The 13,563-nt window shown below is 38.1% G+C and overlaps 1 protein-coding gene across 7 annotated transcripts in view; it reads right to left on the minus strand.

Annotated features, from left to right (window-relative positions):
• Window positions 1–13,563, minus strand: part of LOC134213115 (polypeptide N-acetylgalactosaminyltransferase 5) — a 261,161-nt gene that overhangs the window by 64,329 nt on the left and 183,269 nt on the right. For all 7 annotated transcript variants that reach the window (XM_062691728.1, XM_062691734.1, XM_062691733.1 and 4 more), the window contains one exon: window positions 9,402–9,690. In XM_062691728.1, coding sequence (XP_062547712.1) covers window positions 9,402–9,690 — 289 coding nt within the window. The remainder of the gene's footprint in view (window positions 1–9,401; window positions 9,691–13,563) is intronic.

Consider the following 13,563-nt stretch of genomic DNA (forward strand, 5'->3'; position numbering starts at 1 on the left):
TTGTCACACCAATATCTCAGCCGTCTATAACCCGATTTGAACTCTTTTGGGCTTAAACAGAAGCTGTAATATTGCCATTTAAGGCGGCAAATCAAATCTGCAGTCTTTTGTATTTTTTAAAAATGTTAAATTTCCAGAAATATCCTTTTACCCTTCTTACACCCTAAGAAGGGTATAAAGATCGCTTGAAAAACCGACTTTTTATCCGAGGCTCGGAGACCCAAGTCGTATATACCAATCAACTCAGCTCGACGAACTGAGCACATGTATGTATGTGTGTGTGTGTGTGCGTGTGTGCGTGTGTGCGTATGTGTGTGCGTTACAAAAATCTCACATCAAGATCTCAGCCGTCCGTTGACCGATTTGCACGATTTTAACACTAAACGAAAGCTATGACTTTGTCATTGTACGAGTTCAATTTTTTTTGCAATCGGACATTTGGTTCCAGAGATATGTGAGAAATACGAACATGAAGTGCATTTTCAGGAAACTAACAAAATAATGTCACATGAATATCTCAGCCGTCTGTAAACCAATTTGCATGATTTTATCTTTAAACGAAAGCTATGACTTTGCCATTGAACCCATTGTATTTTGTTTTTGCAATTAGACATTGGGTTCCGGAGATATCTCTGAAATACGAACATAAAGCATTAGACGTATCAACTTCACACATTGGTAAAATATGTCCCATCAAGATCTCAGTCGTCCTTGGACCGATTTGTGCGATTTTATCTTTAAACGAAAGCTATGTTTTTGTCATTGGACCCATTCATTTTTTTCTGCAATTGGAAATTCGGTTTCAGAGATATCTGTGAAATACGAATATGAGACATATTTTCAGACTACTAATGAAGAATTGTCACACCAATATCTCAGCCGTCTATAACCCGATTTGAACTCTTTTGGGCTTAAACAGAAGCTGTAATATTGCCATTTAAGGCGGCAAATCAAATCTGCAGTCTTTTGTATTTTTAAAAATGTTAAATTTCCAGAAATATCCCTTTTTACCCTTCTTACACCCTAAAAAGGGTATAAAGATCGCTTGAAAAACCGACTTTTTATCCGAGGCTCGGAGACCCAAGTCGTATATACCAATCAACTCAGCTCGACGAACTGAGCACATGTATGTATGTGTGTGTGTGTGCGTGTGTGCGTGTGTGCGTATGTGTGTGCGTTACAAAATCTCACATCAAGATCTCAGCCGTCCGTTGACCGATTTGCACGATTTTAACACTAAACGAAAGCTATGACTTTGTCATTGTACGAGTTCAATTTTTTGCAATCGGACATTTGGTTCCAGAGATATGTGAGAAATACGAACATGAAGTGCATTTTCAGAAAACTAACATAATAATGTCACATGAATATCTCAGCCGTCTGTAAACCAATTTGCATGATTTTATCTTTAAACGAAAGCTATGACTTTGCCATTGAACCCATTGTATTTTGTTTTTGCAATTAGACATTGGGTTCCGGAGATATCTCTGAAATACGAACATAAAGCATTAGACGTATCAACTTCACACATTGGTAAAATATGTCCCATCAAGATCTCAGTCGTCCTTGGACCGATTTGTGCGATTTTATCTTTAAACGAAAGCTATGTTTTTGTCATTGGACTCATTAATTTTTTTCTGCAATCGGAAATTCGGTTTCAGAGATATCTGTGAAATACGAATATGAGACATATTTTCAGACTACTAATGAAAAATTGTCACACCAATATCTCAGCCGTCTATGACCCGATTTGAACTCTTTTGGGCTTAAACAGAAGCTGTAATATTGCCATTTAAGGCGGCAAATCAAATCTGCAGTCTTTTTGTATTTTTTAAAAATTGTTAAATTTCCAGAAATATCCCTTTTTACACCCTAAGAAGGGTATAAAGATCGCTTGAAAAACCGACTTTTTATCCGAGGCTCGGAGACCCAAGTCGTATATACCAATCAACTCAGCTCGACGAACTGAGCACATGTATGTATGTGTGTGTGTGTGTGTGTGTGTGCGTGTGTGTGTGTGCTTTTTACACCCTAAGAAGGGTATAAAGATCGCTTGAAAAACCGACTTTTTATCCGAGGCGAGGAGACCCAAGTCGTATATACCAATCAACTCAGCTCGACGAACTGAGCACATGTATGTATGTGTGTGTGTGTGTGTGCGTGTGTGCGTGTGTGCGTATGTGTGTGCGTTACAAAATCTCACATCAAGATCTCAGCCGTCCGTGGACCGATTTGCACGATTTTAACACTAAACGAAAGCTATGACTTTGTCATTGAACGAGTTCAATTTTTTTTTGCAATCGGACATTTGGTTCCAGAGATATGTGAGAAATACGAACATGAAGTGCATTTTCAGGAAACTAACAAAATAATGTCACATGAATATCTCAGCCGTCTGTAAACCAATTTGCATGATTTTATCTTTAAACGAAAGCTATGACTTTGCCATTGAACCCATTGTATTTTGTTTTTGCAATTAGACATTGGGTTCCGGAGATATCTCTGAAATACGAACATAAAGCATTAGACGTATCAACTTCACACATTGGTAAAATATGTCCCATCAAGATCTCAGTCGTCCTTGGACCGATTTGTGCGATTTTATCTTTAAACGAAAGCTATGACTTTGCCATTGAACCCATTCAGTTTTTTCTGAAATTGGAAATTCGGTTTCAGAGATATCTGTGAAATACGAATATGAGACATATTTTCAGACTACTAATGAAGAATTGTCACACCAATATCTCAGCCGTCTATAACCCGATTTGAACTCTTTTGGGCTTAAACAGAAGCTGAATTATTGCCATTTAAGGCGGCAAATCAAATCTGCAGTCTTTTGTATTTTTAAAAATGTTAAATTTCCAGAAATATCCCTTTTTTATTTTGAAATCGTTAAAAGCATGATAATATCAGTTATTTTACATTCAATTGAAGGTCATATGCATAGAAATTGTAATATGCACTGCACAACCATTCAAAAGTGTAAGAAGGGTTGCGTTCACTGTAGGTGGATTAAGTCGGGTTTTTTATTTTGAAATCGTTAAAAGCATGATAATATCAGTTATTTTACATTCAATTGAAGGTCATATGCATAGAAATTGTAATATGCACTGCACAACCATTCAAAAGTGTAAGAAGGGTTGCGTTCACTGTAGGTGGATTAAGTCGGGTTTTTTTATTTTGAAATCGTTAAAAGCATGATAATATCAGTTATTTTACATTCAATTGAAGGTCATATGCATAGAAATTGTAATATGCACTGCACAACCATTCAAAAGTGTAAGAAGGGTTGCGTTCACTGTAGGTGGATTAAGTCGGGTTTTTAATTTCATTTTGCAAATCTCGCCAAATAACTTTCAACGCGGGATCGCGAGTTCTTTGGTATTGCCTTCGCCTCACATTTTTAAGACGGATCAGTAGCTGAAGATCGTCGTCAATAATAATGGAGTTGAATTTAATTTCACATTTAGGAATTGCAATGCCTCTGGCTTCGACAATTAAATTTGTCAAAGTTACGAGAGCATTATCAATATCACTTTTGGTATCGAGAGTAATATCAAGATCAGAATTCCTATCGATATACGTTTGAGAGAATCCCAATCAGCTCTATGATAATTAAAAGTAGAGCTGATTGGATTATAAATGGCTTCTTGTGAGATTTCAAATGTCACAGGAAGATGATCAGAGTCAAAGTCAGCATGAGTTACCAATTGGCCACACAGCTGACTTGAATCCGTTAAAACTAAATCAATTGTAGAAGGATTTCGACTGGAAGAAAAACAAGTTGGTCCATTGGGATATTGAATAGTATAATATCCCGCAGAACAATCTTCAAATAAAATTTTACCATTGGAATTGCTTTGAGCATTATTCCATGAACGGTGTTTGGCATTGAAGTCACCAATTACGAAGAATTTTGATTTGTTGCGAGTCAGAATTTGAAGATCAGCTTTCAACAAATTCTTTTGCTGCCCATTGCATTGAAAAGGCAAGTAGGCTGCAATGAAGGAAAATTGTCCAAAATTTGTTTCAACAGAAACTCCCAAGGTTTCAAAAACTTTGGTTTCAAACGAAGAAAATAATTTATGTTTGATACGTCTATTAATGACAATGGCGACCCCACCACAGGCGCTGTCAAGACGGTCATTTCTGTAGATAAAATAGTTTGGATTTCTTTTAATGGAGAGTCCTGGTTTTAAATACGTTTCAGTTATAATGGCAATATGCACATTATGAACTGAAAGGAAGTTGAATAATTCATCTTCCTTACCCTTTAGAGAGCGGGCATTCCAATTTAGAACTTTCACACAATTATTTGGATCCATTGAAACGGAGTCCGATAACAATTTTTTGTGTGTACTTTATACCAACCTGAACAGCTTCAGGAATGGTATTTGCTTTGAACATTGCATCAATCATGTGATGCAATTGTTCAGTTAAAAAATCAAAATCGGAAGCAGTCATGCTACCTGAATCGGCAACATGATCATTATTTTCCGTTGGGACATGGGTATAAACCTCATTTTGAGAAGAAAAATTTTGTCTACCAGCAGCGATGTTTGCATACGTAGGTACATTGGAAAAATTGGAATTTACTGAAGTGCTTGCTACCCGTTGACGAGCGGCAAAATTTGTTTGTGAATTGTGGTGGGTATGAATTGCTCGACCGGTAACCGGTTTCGAAATTTGAGCGTTTGAAAAATTTCTACCCGTCGAATCTGGGATCCGATTGGAATTTCCCGTCATCAATTTTGCACGGGAATTCAAAACTTTTTTGCGTGAAGGGCATTCCCAGAAATTGGATTTATGATTGCCCCACAATTAGCACATTTAAATTTATTGGAATCTTCTCTCACAGGACATGCGTCCTTGGCGTGAGAGGTTCCACCACAAATCATGCATTTAGCATCCATGTGACAATGTTTGGTTCCATGACCCCACTTTTGGCACTTACGGCACTGGGTGGGGTTTAGGAAATTTCCCCCAGGTCTGCGGAAATGTTCCCATGTAACACGGACATGGGACATAATACAGGCCTTTTCCAAACTTTTCATATTATTTAGTTCACTTTTGTTAAAATGAACTAAATAAAATTCTTGAGAAATGCCCTCTGGGAAGTACCAGAATGGGATTTCTTTTTCATCTTAATTACTTGGACTGGTGAAAATCCAAGTAATTGAGAAATTTCAATTTTAATCTCATCCAGTGATTTGTCATCACTGGGGAGACCTTTCAAGACGACTTTGAACAATCGCTCAGTTTTGTCGTCGTATGTGAAGAATTTATGGCGCTTCTCAGTTAAATACTGAAGAAGACGTTTGCGATCGTCAAAGGATCCCGGCAAAACGCGGCAGTCACCCTTCCTAGCAATCTGAAATGAAACCTTGATCCCCTGAAGGTTACTCAAAATCTCATTCCGGAAGCCAGAAAACTCGGCAACAGATACCACAATTGGCGGAATCCTTTGCTTTTTCGCATGAATCGAATCACCTGGGCTAGATTCGATTTGCTCAATATCATCATTAATCAAATCGAACTGATTGCTCAGTTCGATAGGAGAAAAAATATTTCCGACATTAGAGTTTGAAGGAATATCTGAATTCTCCAGCTTCCTTCTATTTTTTCCGCGCTTTGGCAGGACGGTCTTGAAATCTTGTTTCTTTGAAGGAAGTGGAGAATTCAAAGACTCCCCCTTCCTCTTGTTTTTATTAATACTCATTGCTGAGCGTGGAGACGTGACCTTCTAAGAGGTTTTTTCCCAGAACGGTGTCCCTGCAGGATTACCACCGCTTGTCGGAATTTTACTTCCGCAAACGGGTCCAACGTAAAACGAAGGCACGGGTCCTTGCAAAGATCGTAACGGGATCAGTGGGTACAAATTGCGCTGAGAAGCACTGTTGAAATTAAAATAGCTTCGGGTAGTATTAAAAACTTCCTTCCGCAAAGAGAGAAAGAACCGCACAGCACGAAAGCACGATGCGGTCTGGTCACTGTAGCTAATTTCTTTTCACTGCATCGTACGCTACTTTTGTAAGTAAGTGTCGCCACTCGAGTGTTGCCAGCAGAGATGCATCCTGAACAGAACATGAGCCAAGAGGTTGCCAGGTGTGTTTGCGGGTATGTTTGCGTGTAAAATAAATACGCACTGCTGAATACCATCCCTCTAGCAGCAGCAAATGTTACATGATAATCTTTATGTCGTGTGTTGGGCACGCTCCGTAGGTCTTATAAAACCTCTCTTAGCTGATTAGGCTGTAGTTGAAGAATTTGCTCTTCATTCTCAATACACCCCTGTACATAATTATAAAGCATTTGCTGATTTTCATACAAAATGATCATTTTTGAGAATCAAAATCTCGATTTCTAGCGATTAGATTGAGCACATTTTTGGCATCCCTGCCAAAAATGACCTAATTTTAATTTAATATATATTTTTTGCATGCATGTTTACTGAAAAGGCACGTTTCAGTTGGAAATAATTATAAAGCTATTCCACATGTATGGAGCTTCATATAAAACTTATGGCGCCATACTTGTTTTCATATTCGGTATCATATTATTTTTTTAGGTTACATTTAAAGCAATACCGCTTTTTTCAGAAACCGACATAATTTTTTTTTTAAATATAGTGATACATCATTTCGAAACATAACAACCGATCGGGCCAATATTGAATAGCGAATGAAACTATCTCGTTGAGTTATTTTAAATAGTTAGGTTTAGGAATCCTATAGTCTTTACGTACCATTTCTCTTAGTGTACGAAAAAGGCAATTACCATAAAAAAGAAATTTCAATAAGGCCGATACAATTATATAAAAAATACCCAGCTGTAGATTGTGTATAGTAAAAATGCTAATTTCAGGAAATAGTGAGAAAAATACACAGAAATGCCATACTAAAGTTATACTAAAATTGTCTCTACAAATCCGATATTCACTTCATTGACTATGCAAAGAGCACAAGGATAGTATTTTTTATAAAACATATTAATATCCTACTAAATAGAACAGCGTTTGATGTTGCTTTAAGTTGGATAGCTCAAATAAAAGCAAAATGGTCATTGAAAGTACCCAACTGAACGAAAAAAAAAAAATTGCGGCGCCCTGCATCCAATTCAATTCTGTATTAATATGGTTTTATTTGATTTATTTTGGTTCAATTTCAACAGGCTTCGAAGCCCCAATGATGGTTTGTGCATTACGAATATAGGGGAACTGCTCCTTGAATTCATACCATGTACCCAAATCAATACCATTCGAAAACAAAGAATTGGTGCGCGAATTGTTTTATTTCTCATTTTTGTGATTTCTTGCAGCAGTGAGCACGCCGGATAACAACCAAACACGACACAAATTGGCCTAAATTGCGGTTTTGCGGTTCCGGTTTTGCGAATGTTATTGATATAGGAGCATGTTATTAATAATAGAACAGATACCCTACGTTACAAAATTTAGCACGAAGCACGACTCTTGAATCCACACGGTACATGTCCGCTGTAATCCAGTAATGGCATTATTTACTCCATAATTAGTACGATTAGTTCGTGCTCTCAGCATCACGTTGTTCCGAAATGCTCGAAGTCTTACATAGATGTCCACTTGTTGAAGAATGCTCGGGAAATCTATTCTGTTTTGGAGGATGTCGGAAACTAGAAGAGCTCTAGCAACATCTCTCCGCGTTGCAAGGCTATCCAGACGAATCAGTCGACAATGGCCTTCGTAACTTGGTAGATGCAGTATCGAACAAACTAAAGTTCAATAAAGTGCCTATAAGCAGTCAATATCAGGAAACGTTTTTGTTATCCGAGAGATGGATCTCAGACATTTTTCAGCCTTATCGACTGCGAAAGATACCTAAACTGGGAGTCGAGTAATACTTATTTAATTTTGTTCACCTTTTCCAACCGAACTCCAGAAAGGAAATAGTTATACACTTTTGTATTCTTTGGTCGGGAAAGGGTAATAACTGAACATTTCCCACGGTTGACAGTCATATGTTTCTTCTGGCACCAATCGGTGAAGGCGTCCAAATGCCGTTGTAGAAGCTATGCATCTACTTCAGAGCGTATGTTAAAATAGATGTTCAAGTCACCAGGAGAGAGACAATAATTCGACCAACATTTCAACTAGAGACCGATCAATCATCTATTTGGTTGCTTTGGTTGCCGTTGGAAAAGGGTAATAGTTTAGCTGGGATGGTAGCGTACAGGAATTCGCCTTGGAACGCTTATAAATATTTCATTTGACGATGCCAAAATATAATGCGCGCACTTAATGTGTTTCGCCTGATAAGCGATTGCACATTCCATCACGTACCCCATGCACTCCAGTGGCTTGTTACCTAAGCATTAAACGTAACAAGCGAGTAGAAGTAAGCACCGTAGTATTATAAGTTAATGTACTTAGATAGTACCTACGCCTAGTATAAATAGTATAAGTTGCGATCTTTTTATTCAAGACACTGAAGACGGCCTTACTGCTAAGATCTAAATACGTATCTGTCAAAGGTACAATAAAGTGGTGAAATTAAATGGGATAGTACTTCCTGGAGTCTTTGAGAGAAATCACCAGAATATTTCTTAAGGATCCCAGAAAAATCTATGATTACTGTTTGAACTCTGATTAATTTTGATATCCTCTTTGTAACACACAGATCTAGTCTGACAATGACTTCATACAAACTACGTATAATATTTTATAATATTTTTGCAGACCTATCAGACAGTATTGCAACTAAAATAAATTTCTAGATGATATGTCCTTACCATAATCATGGGTAGAACGATATCTTGACTGTCCTACCCAGAATCATTCATGCGTAGGACATGTCCTACCCACTCCAGGCGCCATTGGCCTGATGTGATGGGAAACGATGCAGAAGTTGAATAGTGAATAGTCTTTTCGTCCAAGTTCTACCATCAAAATTTAGATTTGGTTTTTCAAATTACACCACATCAGTTTGCGCTCGATCTTGCATACTGTAAGTCACATAGAAGGTGAAACATAGGAGATTTGATGTTGTTGAGTGTCCCGAGATGAACCCATGTTGGTCTATGCTTAGGTATTGCTTGCAGTGGAAAAGAAGTTGATCCATCACAACGAGCTCGAAGAAATTTGAAACACTTCCATCCTTCCATTCAAATCACGTGAAGACGTTTGGCTAATACCATCAGAAACGCCAAGCTTAGATTGAACGCGCTGATCCATGATACTGCCAACATTATCAATATGTTGTGCAAATATACAAGGACAAACAAGTGGTACATTATTGAATCCTGATAACAACCATTTGTGCTCACGTAGGAACAAATTTCAATTACGAAAATCCCCATCCGCATTAAAAAGTCAATTGAACACATGTTTCAATAAAGCAAACATCGGCAATAAACACTAAACTGACCTTCACGTTCTTGGCGCCGAGCAGTCTCGCTCGAATCAAACCGGATCGCTTGCCGGTCCGCAAGACGAACGTGTGCACTGGCAGGGTCTGCACGTAGTCCTCCAGCTGTTGGCCCAGATGGTCCCGCTCGCTGGCATCGTCCACCAGGATGATTTCCTTGAGCAGCGGCCGCGGCGATCGGTTGATGACGCTCCATATCGTCCGTAGCAGCGTGCTCCAGGCTTCGTTGTGGAACACAATCACAATCGAGGTGGTCGGCAGTTTGGTTGGGTAGTGTTTCTTTTTGCAGCTGAAATTGAAACGAAGAAGAAGAACAACGTTTGAATGATAGATGAATGGCTTTCGCTCGTTCAGTGATGATGCCGGAATGTATTTAGTTTTGCATAAACACAGGTTTCATCTTTTTCGCAACGGGTAAAAAGTTCAAAAGATATTTTGATAGATTTATTTGAGAGTATGTAACTAACACCTTATGTTTTTCCGCTATATTGAATTGCATATCATTCTACATTTTTTGTAATGACTTATGATATGTTAAACAGATGGGTTACTGTTGGATATTAAAAAGAATAGTATGAATTAATCCTCATCTACAGACTTGTATACTGAAGAGATTTCCAGCTGTAGACAACGTAAGAAAACTGTTCCCACTTTTATTTCACTGTAACAAATTCATCTCACTTCGAAACGAAGAAATAAAGCATCATTTTATCGGTTCTTTTATTGCTGAAAAAAGAACAAATCGAAGTGCTTTTCATTTCATTGTTTTTTATACGATTATAGGAGCTAATATGGAAGCCATGAGATGAAGTAGGAATATTTACACTATTTCTTATTACAACTTAAGTTCTTAGTATACATTCATCATTTATTTTTATTTTTATTTACACTGACCATTTTTAGAAAATACCTCCATGAGGTAAAGCAAAATATGAAATTTACATAAAATCGGTGAGTTTTTGCGTATCATATAATTCAAGGATAACATATACCTAAGATCTATACTTCAAAATATAAAAATGTATTACCATTCCAACACATTCCGTTGTTGAAATTTCAATCAACTTCAATTGGAGTGCTTTGGGCGTATGATATTTCCATGCAATATGTACTCTCACAAAGACCAAATGTTGCTCCATCACTAGAAAACACCTGGCGTGCGGTTACAAACCCCCATTCCTGTTGGTAAGCCACAAACCACGATAAATAAAATATGGACAAGCAGAGATATATGCAATACTCTTTGCCATTAGAAGAGCCAGCAACAAATCAGAACCGACACGAGTTTACAAGGGGTACCACCTTACAGATAGTAGTGTACCGTGAAAATAGCTGCTGCCTCACAAAGCTAACACCACAGCATTTTGGGCCCTGAAGGCAACACCTCCCAGCAGTCATATAGCCATTCCGGACATTCAAGCGAAGTGGATTGAGAAATATCTGTTGCTACCAGGCGTCGGTGTGCACACTCATTGAGTTGGCTGCAGCAGTTGTTCGACGAACGTTTATCAAACTACGTGCCAAATTTAAGTGCCAGAAAAGGATCAACTGTTCCCCAGAGTAAGCTTACTTCCCGTGAAATGAATGTGGCATCATCGTCGCTTTTGTTTTGGTCGTTTTATGGCTTAACGGAGGTTTACTGACTCTGACTCGTATCCAGAACTGTTGGTTCTGATCTGTTGGCCTCTGCGTATCAACTGGCGAGGATAACGTAATGCCTATTTGTTCATTTTATCAATTTTCAGTAAACCATAAACAAACATGTGCTACATAGCTCAATGGCCGTAGAGTTAATGGCGTAGGAAAGCTTTATATTGCACATCAAACCAATACATCATTCGACGACATGACATTCCAATTCCAGGGTCATTATTTACTTCGCTGTCGAAATATATGTACTGATATCGGAATAATACACCGCATTCAATCGAACTACGATGGCGAGATATCCATAATTTACGGTATTCGTGACTAATGGCGTACGAGGCTTTTGAAGTCAGTCAATTATTTATCACATCTGAAGAACATTTAAACCGTTGCCATCAACCATAGAAGGTACACTGTCTTCATATAGTGAAAGTTTGTAACAATATAGTATAGTCATACCATTTTGCATATAGATTCGTCGAATGCTTCCAAGAATTTGTAAAGGATGTTTTCGAAACCGATTAAACTTCTAAATGTTAAATTTTTCATTTTCAAAAAATCATCCAAAATGGTAGGATGGCAATCCATCCGGCATTTTTTTTCAATAACGTAATCCATTGAAAAAAATATATATATAATAGTATGAAAGCATTTTTCATCCTAAAACAACATGATTGACAGACGAAATCAATCTTCGGGAATCAATTTTCCTCACGAATAGCTTTGACAATTCAATTGTTTCTTAAGGTGTCGAATTCGTTTCCCTCCTAGCAAATCCAGCCTCTCTCCATATTGACAATTTCCGCAAGTCAATATCAATGGTACGAAATTAAGCGTTGTTGGCACTTCAGATAAATCGTAGGCAGAAAGCAATACCATCGGATGTTGTCAAGTTCGTCGGCTATGTTTGCACGTATAGATAAAGCCGTCAATTGTAATCGTGATGTGTTTCATCGGAACGGTTGTGCCGGCAGTTTCTTCAGGCTTTTGTAGTCCTTCCGAGATGCTTTCGTGTGTTTGCACAGTTGATTGATCGACGGATTGAGCCTCATGTGCCGCACCGCAAAAGCCACGCAGTAAGCAGCATCACCACACCACCGACAGTGAATGATGTTCAAAGCTCTTCCAGTTCATATCATGTTTCCGACACAGATATACGAACGAGGAGAGCTGTTGCACGCGGCACGTACATATTATTGCCAAGCAGTCTCACTTCCGCCTCTTAGTATTACAACTGAAACGCTTTGGAATAGATTGATTCAATTTAGACGTCAAGCTAGCAACCAGAGAAAGATTATGTGGCTTATAACTGTAGGGATTACGGGTTGTGGCCATGTAAAACGAAGATACAATTAATGAAGGGAATTTCTAGATTTCTTAGTCCGGTTTATTTTGACCTTTACCATGGATTACTAGTTGAAAGTAGTTATGATGTTTCAAAAATCGATGTACCCCTGCACAGTATGGAATAGACTCAATTTGAATAATGTGTTGGAGGGACTCAACGACACTACCCATAATTCCATTACCCATAATGCTGTTACCCCGAAGGAAGTTTAGAAGTTAAAAGTTTATTTAAAATACACGTGAATGATTGATACTTGTTTTACGAATTAGACAATAGCAGACTCCATTCGAGTTAATTACACAATTACACTAGAATTTCGATCGTAGATCCAGACTTATTTTTCGAGCCGACATTCCTTTGACAAGCTTCACCGTGTCAGACTTGAAAGTACTCAACGGTGCAATTCGTTTCTTCAAACTGGAACTATTTGAAAACAGTATAAAACGAAAAATTCTCGTTCCGTAAAATTCCGTTACATATGGCCGCCAACAAAAAAAAACATTTTTTTCTGCCCAAGCTTTCGGTTAGAAGATTTATTTGATCACAATTCGTATTCCAGATATTCCACAACCTCATAACTCAAACCTCGTTGCATCGTCGTTGACGCACACGACATTAACTTTCGTCGTACAACCAAATCGTCATGACGACACCAAAACACGAGGACTTCATACAGCAGCTGTCACTCGAAGATTTTTTTAACACCTCTGTAATAATGAATTTGAGTTAACATATAGGTAGAGGAGTTATATTTTTTTTCAATACATTTATGTTACCAGAGTTCCTACTATTTGTTCATTTGAGACGCCATTCTGGTTGGATTCAGTCCGTCTATAGTGACGTGCGTCAATTATGTGAAGAAGTGACTACGAAAATCGTCATGATTTTTGGTTGCGCGACTATCTTCGTGGTAGGCATGTGGCACGAAGAATCCGAATAGGTGATGCGTATGTTCAATGTTCTGACGAGAATGACTATTGTCAGCCGAATAAATGTACGTATGTATTGATATGATATGATTTCCGTTTTTTACGAACAAAATATCACAAGTCAGTCAAAAAGTCGCTTGACGCGATTTGGCAGAATCCCGACCATACCTTTGAATACTATTGAAGCTAAGGTGAGAATTTCGTTCAATGGAAATTTCAGCCCACGTCAACTGGGCTT

Source organism: Armigeres subalbatus, chromosome 2, assembly GCF_024139115.2.
Source record: "Armigeres subalbatus isolate Guangzhou_Male chromosome 2, GZ_Asu_2, whole genome shotgun sequence".
NCBI classification, from domain to species: domain Eukaryota; kingdom Metazoa; phylum Arthropoda; class Insecta; order Diptera; family Culicidae; genus Armigeres; species Armigeres subalbatus.